Source organism: Mustela putorius, unplaced genomic scaffold (genome assembly GCF_011764305.1).
Source record: "Mustela putorius furo isolate JIRA1106 unplaced genomic scaffold, ASM1176430v1.1 tig00003834_pilon_pilon_pilon, whole genome shotgun sequence".
Classification (NCBI taxonomy): Eukaryota; Metazoa; Chordata; class Mammalia; order Carnivora; family Mustelidae; genus Mustela; species Mustela putorius.
In genome coordinates this window covers 137154468-137165789 of record NW_025421987.1, presented here as the reverse complement: position 1 = coordinate 137165789, position 11322 = coordinate 137154468, and the positions used below count along the sequence as shown (strand labels likewise).

General features: G+C 49.2%; 1 protein-coding gene across 3 annotated transcripts; it reads right to left on the bottom strand.

Annotated features, from left to right (window-relative positions):
* SLC25A38 (solute carrier family 25 member 38) lies at positions 1-10692 on the bottom strand. Of its 3 annotated transcripts, none has more exons than XM_004759308.3 (7): positions 10285-10690; positions 6179-6300; positions 5492-5576; positions 4646-4825; positions 4234-4402; positions 2394-2560; positions 1-795 (listed from the first exon to the last, which is right to left on the bottom strand). In XM_004759308.3, exons 1-7 carry the CDS (start codon positions 10336-10338, stop codon positions 673-675), a joined length of 900 nt encoding a protein of 299 aa, XP_004759365.1. In that variant the 5' UTR covers positions 10339-10690; the 3' UTR covers positions 1-672. The 3 variants fall into 3 exon arrangements, with proteins under 3 accessions (XP_004759365.1, XP_004759364.1, XP_044945111.1); XM_004759307.3 differs by having other exon boundaries at positions 10270-10689; XM_045089176.1 differs by lacking the exon at positions 2394-2560 and having other exon boundaries at positions 707-795; positions 10270-10692.
* Positions 10693-11322: the final 630 nt, after the last annotated feature.

Sequence of the window (11322 nt, the reverse complement as noted above, 5' to 3'; positions counted from 1 at the left end):
TTTCCAATGATAAAGTGCTTCACTTTATTTATGCGAATGTTAGCTGCAGAAAAATGCCAGAACAATTTAGAACTGAAACAGTGCAGAGGCCAAGACCAAAATTTGTTATTTGGACACTTCAGGCTAAGAAGCCACTCTCCCCACTTCTTCAGAGCCTCTGAGGTGATTAGTGACCAATTAAGTAATGACATCTTTTCTTCCTCATCCCACCAGCATTCCAGACACAGACAAAAGCCTGATGACAAGAACCCCTCTCTCCACAGACCCGGCTTCCCCCCTGCTGGAGCTCTTCACAGCCACAGCTCCTCTGGCCGTGCGATGCCTTGCCCAAGAACAGATGCAAACAGGCAGCCTGGTGTAGGTTGGGTGGCTGAAGCAGAACCACCTGACAGAGCTCTTTCCAGAAAGGCCTTTTCGAGTAACCTGGCAGGAGGGGCAAGCCCTTCTCTGAACTCCCCAGTGTGCTGTAGGCATCCGTAACTCCTCTTCTGGGATATTCTGAAGGCTTGAGTCAGGCCCACCTATTTTCTACTGAAACTGGGTAACAGAAGGGGACACATCTGCCTGGCTTTCCAGATTAGACTTCATCTTACTCCAGGACAGTGAGGCGAAGCAGCCCCCGGAAAGAGCCAGGGAGCGCAACATAGCCCGTCTTTACCCAATCCCTCTCAGTCAGGACTTCAGGCCCATCTTGGCCATCATCTCCTCATACACGGTCCACGCCATCGCTGCCATCAGAGCTCTGCGGAGGGCCCTCGGGATGCCGCCTTGGAAGAAGCCACGGAGCCCATAATCCTATGAGGAAAACGAACGTCAGCATTCCGGAAGCAGAGTAGCAACATGAGGAACACACCTAGTGTGAGACTGAGGGTCTCTGTTACCCCATTGGTGAGCCTCAGTTTTAGGATTTTCATTGATAATGCCAAAACTATGAATAATGGATCCAAGGAGATGATGAACTAAAAAAAAATAAATATTTTTTGCATAATTTTTTGCTAAACTTTCTCTTTTTAGGCTTGCTTTATGTAGGAGAATTTATTTCTCAGCTTCAAATCTTTCTACAGGGCAGCTGTATACAGCTGGATAGCTTATGCAGCTCCCATACACACCAAGCCCCAACTAGCAAGCGAGATCCAGGCCATGGTCTGCATGCCAAGCCCTGGGGGCCTGGCTTCAGGCTGGAGGAAAACATGTCTTTTTGGCAATTTGTCTGTCTGGAGGGAGCATTTCTGCATAACCCACTGTATGCTCTTGACATTCTTACATAAGCATTAAAGACGAAACACCTCCTTCTCATAATCTGGACCGATTCATTCCTATCATTATCATTCTTGCCATTTCATACATACTGAAGAATATTATTCTCAAAGTTTAGGCTTTTAGGTATAGAGAATAAGAGAGTAGGCAACCCAAGCAGGGTGAGGAATATGATCTGATTCACAAATATTTGTCTACATCTAGGGCGAGACAGATACAGGATGCCTATGCTTGCATCGTTTCCTCTGCTACACAGAAAAACCGAGACGTATAGAAAAATATAAAAACTTAGCTTGAACAAGAATATCTGGTGTGTGATAACCGTACATGCTCCCAAAGGACCAACTCTGTGGCTTTTAAATGGTGCTTCAGTAAGTGTACCTTATGTCTACTGTACTTTTTATCTTCAACAATACCTTTTGTCCATTTGTGTTAGAGCAAATTTCTAGAGACCAAATGATGTATTTGTCATTTCTTTCTTTCTTTTTTTTTTTTTTAAGATTATATTTATTTATTTGACAGAGAGAGACACAGTGAGAGAGGGAACACAAACAGGGGGAATGGAAGAGGGAGAAGCAGGCTTCCCGCTGAGCAAGGAGCCCTATGCAGGGCTCGATCCCAGGACCCTGGAATCATAACCTGAACTCAAGGCAGACGCCCAACGACTGAGCCACCCAGGTGTCCCTGTCATCTTTTTCTGACTTGAGTTCCCTCCTAGCTCCTTGATCATCAGGGGATGAGGCCCTCCCAGATTCCCTGACCTGGTGGGCAGGGGTGGAGTCCAGCAGTCTGTCAACTTTAACTATTATCACAGGTCCTCCTAAGGTAGTCAGTTTCCCCACCCACCACCAACCGCCCTACCAAAACAAAAAAAAAAAAACCCAACCCACAGCCAACCTAGGTTTTTAGCAGTGATTCTCAACCTTTGCAACACTCCAGAATCGCTGGGGAACTTAGCTACTGGGCTTCACCACCTCCAGAGATTCAGATTGAAGCAGCCCAGGTTGTGACCTGGGGGTGGGGACTTTTTAAAGCACTCCAGCTGATATGTAAAGGACACCAGCTTCCATTCTAAAGAGAGAGAGAGAGCAAGTCTTAACCACAGTTAAGAAGCAACATTTACTCTGTAGCCTTACTTTAAAAATGAGTGTCACCGCCTGGCCAATCCACCGAAATTTCACTGGAGAGAGCTGCATGTGGGTTTTGATAACATCTGCAGGCTGAGTCACCAGGGAGGCCAGAATGCCAGCAAAGATCCCACAGCTGAAGTTTACAGCAGGAATAAGGACTCCATCCAACTGGTCTGAAACATGACAAAAGCAACATTCAGTTACAAATGACTCTCACATAAATATCAATACCAAGTTGCCCTCGAATTCTTTCTCAAACTCAGAAGGGTCTAGATTCAAAATGGGGTTAAGAAGTAAACATTTAAAGGTATAACTAAATGTAGATGGCAGTCATGGAATTCAAATTTGCCTTTTTTTTACAACCATCGCCATCATAATTGATTTGGGCAAGAATCACAGACTGAGGCTCAAACATTGGGGTGAAAGGAACAGAATGTTTTATGGAGATTTATGCAGATTCAAAGTATCTCCACCACCACCCCCCACCCCCTCCAGTGCCCACAGATGCTTCCAAATTACAAAAAAATAAGTTTTCAGTGGAGACGCCATCTTGTCCGAGAGATAAAAGAGACAGGTTATATGAGAATATCTTTGTTCTTAGGAAACACACATGGAGGTATTTAAGGGCAAAGGGGCATCACTCCTGCAACTTAATCTTTACTTTTGCTTAATCTCAACCTTTGCAATCATAAATGGATTGCAAAAAACAATTATACATAAAGAGAAGTAAAAAATGTACACCAAGCTCCCTTACTGCCCTAAACTGAGCCACATAAGGCTGTGACCTGCAGTGTCAGGCCTCCTGGTGCCTACAGGAGAGAAGTGTCGGGAGCCAGTACAGGAGGCCTACTCTAAGAGCTGTAAGGGACTGAATATGATTGGCTGTTCATTTAGGTCCACTCTCGCGGGAGGTGCATGAGCACTGCATTTTGATTGGTTAACACTGCCTGTATAAAAACGCATGCGCCGAGGGTAAAAGGGAGAAGAAAAAAGCGATTAAAGAAGAAGGTTCGCCGCTAGGTGAGTCTCCAAGTCGTTCTTGCGGGCCGAGAGCGACAGAGAAGCAAACTCCTAAAGCCCTCCAACTCCACTGATTACCATTGTCATGATGGCGGCATGCAGATTTTCCCACTTTACACGACCTGGGTTGCATTTCCTTGCTCAAGTTCTCTGGAGACACCGTATGGAATGCAGGTTCATTCCACAGGACGTGCTTCTATCAGAACCTGGCCGTGCTTGGGTGGATGCTCACAGCATACAGAGTGTGCCCATTGTGACCAACGAGAGCTTTCTAGCAGCGTGGGTCTGCTGGAATGCCTGAGGTCGGGCACCTTGCTCTCTACCCGAACAGAGGGCTCAAAACCACTTTACCTGGGAACACGACAAGGGGAAGCGCTAACCCCAATAACCTCACCAAACTTTTCTGATAAGAATCAGATCACGTGCTTCTTGAGAAATATAGACTCCCAGGTCTTACCCCAAAGTTCCTGATGTAGGAGGCCCTCATGCAGGGCCCAGCAATCTAAAGATCAGGCAAATCTGCCAGGTATCACTGCAGGATTCCTGTAAAACATGCTTTATTCCCTCCCAAACCCACTCAACAATGACAGTACTACCAGTACTCTGCCATAATAGACCATAAATTCAAATGGGCAAGGGGCCAAGTCTTCCATGACCACCACTGGGTCCTAGCACCTGGCCCCATGCTTGACGTGAGGCAGAAATAGCTCCGTTCCTAAAACTCTGCTAAGAACAATAAACAGTATCTATCGCAGAGAAAGCTGCAAGAATAAGAGGTCTCGGAGATATCTCTCCCCTCCCCCACCACACCTTCCTTTGTCCATACCATGGGTCATGATGTTTTTGGTCTGGTTGTAGAACATCAGGTAGATTCCAGAAAAGGGTGCGTCACGAAGGAGTGTTGCCGTCAAGCCACTGAAGAGTCCCCGGTGCCCCTCAGTGCGATAGATGCTCCTCAGGGCTGCATAGATGCTCTCATAGCCATACTTCCCGCTCTGCAAGGAAGCACAGTACCAGTGGCTAGCGCAGAAGCCCTGGGTTTGAGCAACGAACCCACCTGACTTCGGGGTATGTGACAATGCCAGGCACCACAGGCCTTGGTCCCACGTGGCTTTTATTCTCTGACCACAGCGGCCTCGATTTTAGATTCCAAGTTTGGAGCTGACATAGGTGACCAATTGACGAAAGCCCAATGCCTCTGTTTATCCACCCCGAAGGCTGAAAGCAGTCGGACTCACCTCGTAACGTGTCTTTACCACAGTGATGGGTGACATGCAGAGTCCTGCAACCGAGCGAGAGCCCACTCCCAGGATGACCGACTCCAGGGCCGTGGGGGGATGGCCTCGCAGGAAGTACTGCTTCAAGGAGTAGAGAGTGCCAAAATAGATGCCAATGCCAGGGACACACCTCACAATGGACTGTGCAACAGGGCAGAGGGAGGAAAGCAAGCCCAGATGGACACTGTGAGATACTGTTTTAGCTGGGTTTTCCCAAAAGACAGAGATTTGCATGCAAGTAGTTGATTGAAGGTATGCAGGGAACAGCAACAAGAGAATGGGGAAGTGAGGAGAGAAGGCAGCCAATGAAGGGCAGGCCGCCTGATGCATTACTGCCCTGGTAAAGGTAATCTCTTTGGGGGGAGCTCTGGGAATTGATGTAGGCACCTCAGAGTTCACCCTCCAGTTGAGGAGGGTGAGTGAGGTTTTTAAACATCATCTTCCACTGGGCTGGGGTGGGCATTTGTGCCCTGGCACTCCCAGCAAATTTACCTGCAGGTAAAGAAACGCAGGTGTGGCCTGCTTGTACCGAAGGGCAAGGACAAGGGTATGCTGGCAGCTGAGGGCACTCACTGCATCTACTCTAGACCTGCTACTGCTCCAACAAGCTGTATCTAGGGCATAAAGATATTTCCCTGAGCCCTCTCATAGGAGTGAGTGGCATCATGTGATAGGGAGAAGACCACACAAGTCCTCCCACTGCTTCTGGCACTGACCTATTCTTCCAAGAGGGGATACGGAAGGTGCCTGACAAAGAGATAGCTATGACAGCAGAGGGTGCAAGAGAAGACCCAGAAGGCAGCTTACAGGGGACATCCCTTTCCAAAGGCCCAGAATACTCTCCGTGCGAACCACCTTCAAGAGCAGAGCCAGCATCCCAATACGACCAGATCTAAAGGCAGACAAAATGAAGGCAAGGAAGAAAAAAAACATCACTTAGACCTCATCCTCATAAAAGAACTTCCCATCCAAAGATTTGTTGGTATGACTTCTTCCCTAAGAGCACTCAAGAATCTCTACAACACATCTTGGAATAACTCTGAGTTCCCATATGTTCGTGATTCAGCACATACGTGTTTATCTGTTGATTCACACCGTGAGCAATGGGATGACCTCCCATGTTACACGCATTTGGTATACTTCCCATGGTGCTGAGCCCAATGTCAGGCACAGAAGAGACACTTGATGCATACATTATTTCCAGAAAACCACCCACACTAGTCGTACCAGACAGCACAGTTACAACATTACAGGCCAGCACAATAAAATGCAAATGTCACCAAGGCATCCCAGATCCCAGCATGGTGCCCCCAGGGAAGGATTCCATTTCATTAACAGGAAATGTCAAATCAAAGCTGGGTATGGCCCATGTTTCTCCTGAAGTATCCAACACAATGGCAGTTGACTTAACAGTTGAGATGTTCCTGTGTCTGAGAGGAGTTGTTGGAACCATTCCTCAGAGAAATGGTGAGGGGGGCACGCAGCAGGCCTTACCCATGGTCTGAGGGCTGGAGAGTCTGCAGGCGCGTTTTGAGGAGATCCAGGGGTTGGAAAAGGAGGGTGGAGCAGGTCCCACTGATGGAGCCACACAGGAAAGCCTTGATCACCGGATGTAACTTCAGGGCAAGAGAACACTGAGTCAGCAACTTTGCAGCTGCCAAGTTTTCTCAGCTTTCTCCACACTGGGACCATTTCTTTCCGTTATGTGGGTGGCTTAGAAAACCACCTGCTGGTGCCCTGTATTATCTTCCCACTTCAGAGAAGGTTAAAGTGAACCTGGGAATTAACAGCGCTGGAATGCCATGGAGAACATAATACCCAGATAGAGGGGATCTCTCTGGCCTCAGTATTAAGAATGAGCAATCCACCTCCCTCTACCTGTGAATTAGGCCACCAACCACACCTCCCTCTCTGTCCTGAGGGTAAAAGTTTTTGGCCATCTCTTATCTTCACAGAAGCAAAATCAACTGAACCTAGTGTGTGAACTGTTGGCTGTCAATCTCTCTTGGTTATAGGACCTGTAGATATTTACAGGAGGTAGATATAGGAAGCGAAACCATAAGCTCAGTTTCAATGTAAAACATGGACCACTTCCTGTGAAACATATGAACTTCCTTAATTTAAAAGCTTTCCCTTTCTCTTCCACCCACACGTCTCACTAGGACCTAAGCAGACTGCAGATGTGGGTAGATCAGCAGCCACCCCTTCCCCCTGGGTCTGCTGGCTCTCCCTTAAACCAGGACAGTCGCCTGACAGAAAGGAAACCCTGGCTAATCTAGCGGCACCACCCAGAAGGGCAAAGCCTAAATGTACCTCCTTGAACCCACTAGGCTAGAGGCCTCACCTAGCCTCAGAAACACTCGATCATGAATGGTTGTGAAAAGCCACATTTAAAAATCCAACCAGGAAATGAAAGCACTCTTCTCCAAACAAGAGACTTGGCAAACGCCATCCAAAAAGATCTTCTCTCCTCATTAAATGGCACTAGCACTATTATTCTTGAATGCACGGACAACTGTTGTCCTAAGACACTGAAAATGAAGTTGCCAGTTATACCCATACAGCCACCAACCCAGAGCTAAATGTTTGTAACTTGTGGGTTTTTTTGTTTCACAGGAAAGAGAGATCACTCCACATTTCTACCAAATGAGCAAGTTTCAAATTAGAACTGCAACCACTTGAAAGACTAAAAAAGGGCGCCTGGGTGGCTCAGTGGGTTAAAGCCTCTGCCTTCGGCTCAGGTCATGATCTCAGGGTCCTGGGATCGAGTCCCACATCGGGCTCTCTGCCCAGCAGGGAGCCTGCTTCCTCCTCTCTCTCTGCCTGCCTCTCTGCCTACTTCTGATCTCTCTCTGTCAAATAAATAAATAAAATCTTTAAAAAAAAAAAAAAAAAAAAGAAAGACTAAAAAAATTCACGTAATAAAAACTGGAGGTCCTAACTCTGTTCAAATGGCTTATAAAGTACCTAGGGGTGACAAAAGTGATAACACAACACATACAACCGAGCAAAATGTATCTACCTTGCCAGTCTGTCAGCATGCCATTCCCAGTCCCCCAGAGGGGTTGGGAGAGTGGGGATATGCTAAGCCATACTCCTGGAGTCTGTGCTTCTTGGTCTCATCCTTCCACTGGCATCTTCTGGGAGCAAGCTTCAAAACCCCTGTCTTTCCAGTCTGAAGCCACATCACCTCCACTCCCTCTGGGCTAGTCACCCCCTCAGCCCCCACCACTTGCCATCCAGCTAAAGCTGCCAGTTCTGCTCACCAAGGACCTGCCCATCCCAGGAGTCCTTTCCTGCCCTAGGCCTTCTCTTACTTGGCTGGTCCAGTGCATTTCAAACAGCTGGCCACCTCTTGGTTTTGGGCTCCTTTTGAGTCTGCTCTTTTCTCTTAGCCTCAGATGTTTTTCTTCTTATCTCCCCCAACCACAGCTCCTCAGGGCCACCTCACCCACACTGCACCACACCCACAGCCAGTTCAGCCCAGCACCCCCTTCCCTGAGAGGGCCCCAGAAAGCTCCCACTCACACTCCAAAATGGAAACCCAGTCAATAATTCACACTCCTGCTGCTACCCCAATCAACAAGATATTCCAGTAGCAAGTTTGGGAGACACGTAAAACTCCTCACTGTACCTACTGCTTCATGACCCAGTCGTACCAATGACCCTTAAGTGTTTCCAGAGTCGGCCCACACCCATCTGTTCCAGTAGCCTCCTTGGCAGCCTCCAGCCTCGACCCTACTAATCCCGGAACAGCACCGGGTAAGGCATCTATGTACACCACCTCAAGATCTCACCGCACTCTTAAAAATTGTGTCCTGCGTCCCAGGGTTTGAGGCTATTGGCCAGACTTACAACAGGGTAATCTCCCCTGGCTCCCTTCAGCCCTTTGCTCCTGCTCTGGTAAGGTTGTGGGCATGACCTATAGTTACAGCTTCTATGCAGTCCTCTTGTGCTGCTACCCCAACACTCTCACAGATATTCCAGGGATTCGTTTTAAGGCCGTGGTCCTTCAAACACATGCTCCAACACATTCACACTTAATCACTGCAGGAACTATTTTATGTCTTATTTTCACAGTGCAATGCTTGGACATATTATTAGTTTAATAAATATTTGTTGAATAAATGCCTAGAGCCTGTAACTTTTGTAATTTTGTAATTTTCTTGGTCGATGAGCCCAGAGTAGATGCTAAATATATACCAGCTGGACAAACTAACCTCTACTACTTAAAAAATAAAGAAAGAAAGAAAAAAGAAAAGAAAACCCGACACACAACAGGTAATATCGTTAAAAAAAAAAACAACAGAATTTACACTTTTCATTTTGAAGTTTTAAGATGTTGTCACATGGAACATCCTTTGTAGGCATGTTTGATTTTTTTCTAAATAGCCCGAAGTTAGAGGAGTAACAATTTGTTTTGAGGGAAGAGGGCAAAAACAACCGAATAATACACAGTATACAAAGGCAGTAAATAGTACTGAAATAAGTTAGCAATTTCCACAAGCAATTTTCTTTTTTTTTTTTTTTAAGATTTGTTTAAGAGACACAGCAAGAGGGAACATAAGCAGGGGGATCGGTAGCAGGAGGAGCAGGCTTCCTTCCCTCTGAGCAGAGCCCCCGATGCAGGCCTGGATCCCAGGACGCTGGGATCATGACCTGAGCCGAAGGCAGACGCTTAACAACTGAGCCACCCAGGGGCCCCTCCATAAGCAATTCTTAATTTCCTTGAGAAAACAAAATCCAATCAAGTCTCCAGGCCAGAGCTGGAGGACCCAGAAAGAGAAATAGGTAAGTACGCTTTCAAAGATGGAAAGTAGAGCCGCTGCCCATGCTGGCGGAGGGGACCTCGGAGAGAAGGTGAGCCGCGGCGCCAGGCAGTGCTCGGGGATCTACGTCTTGCGTTTGCGGCCTCCACCCGCAGGCAGCAGCTCAGCCAGACCGCCCTCCGGGACCCGCCTCCGCCTCCACCAATGGAGACCCGGCGGCACGACCGGGGCAGCCAATCCGGACTCAGGGGCGTGGCCTCGGGCCCTACTACCCCTCCCCCCATTCCTCGCGGGCTAGAAGGTGGAGACCTAGAAGCAGTCCTCTCTCCCCGCCCCGGGGGCCCAGTGCGGTCCTGACTCACCTCTCTCGGGCACCCACCTCTTCTCCGGTCTGGGGCTACTACCGGGCCTTGCGGTGGTCCAGATACCTGCCCGAGCGTCCTTCCACCTCTGTCGCTCTAGGCATCCAACTTAAAGCAACGTCCGGAGGCGCTCGCACGCGGCTGGTGGTCGCACCGGCACACTCCCCGACACTCCCAAGGTCCGGGCAATTCCGCCACCCTACCCGGACGCCAATGCAGCAGACAGACCGTCGCCTGTCTGTCCAAGGGGGCTGCAACTCCTCTCCTCCCTTGCCCTTCTCTTTTCAATCCCCTTGACCAATCCATCCCTCTCCCGCCACGTCCCCAACCTGTTCGGCGCACACCCAGGGAGCGGAAAAGGCTCCCAGAGAGCCGCCGAGCCTCGGCTACCTCCCGAATTTCCCTCCACGACCCGGCGGTTTCGGAACCCCTGTGTCCCTTCCCCGCAGTTTACCATAAGCGTCTCCACCTTGTCTCCAACATCCTGAGACTGCAGCAGCGCCGGCCGTGACTTCTGAAACATTGGAGAGGAGGCCGGGCTCTGGGTACGTTAGTGGGAGCTCGGGCCCAGCGCTGGCGATCTCGCGGGAGAAGGCGACGCGGCAGCAGTGGCCCGGCGACGCGCTCGCAGGCGGGGGCTCTGCAGTCCGCGCGGTCGGACGCCGAGTCTGCGCGCGCACCGCCCCTGCGTGGCTCCGCGTGGCCCACCGGGACCTGCTCACCGCTCTTCACTCGCCCTGCACACCCCACCCGTCTGCTCTCCCGCCCATCCTGCCTGACTGCACGCTTTTGGACCCCAGATCGTGTAGGGTGTATCCGGAGGTGGAGAAAGCCGGAGGAAACGCGCGCAACCTTGGGATTTCGCTTCCGGGGTTGGGCGCTCCTCGCGAGCTGGTGAGGGTGTTCTCTTTAGTGCCACCTGGTGAACACGTCCAGAATTGCAGGGCCCGCTGTTGCCCCGCTCCTGGAGCTTGGAGGCCTGCCTCAGGCTGCAAGGTCTAGTGCAAGGTGTGTCTGCGATCTAGACGTGCTCTGCGGGGGTACGTAGCCGGTAGCCATCCTTGCCTCTTGAACTTCAAATGTGGCTCATATGCCTGACGTCCAGAAATTTAAATTGTATTTAATTTTAGTTAATTTGTATGAAAAATGGAAGCAGTATGGAATATTTTTCTGTTCAACAACTTTATTAACAGACCCACATTTCCCTTTGAGCGCTTAAAATTTAGTGAAGGAATTGGCATGTGCTCTTAAGTTATCCATACACTGGGGCGCCTGGGTGGCTCAGTGGGTTAAGCCGCTGCCTTCAGCTCAGGTCATGATCTCAGGGTCCTGGGATCAAGTCCCGCACCGGGCTCTCTGCTCAGCAGGGAGCCAGCTTCCCTCTCTCTCTGCCTGCCTCTCCATCTACTTGTGATTTCTCTCTGTCAAATAAATAAATAAAAATTTAAAAGAAAAAAAAGTTATCCATACACCGCATTTCTTTTCTGTTCCTTCTCTCTCTCTCTCT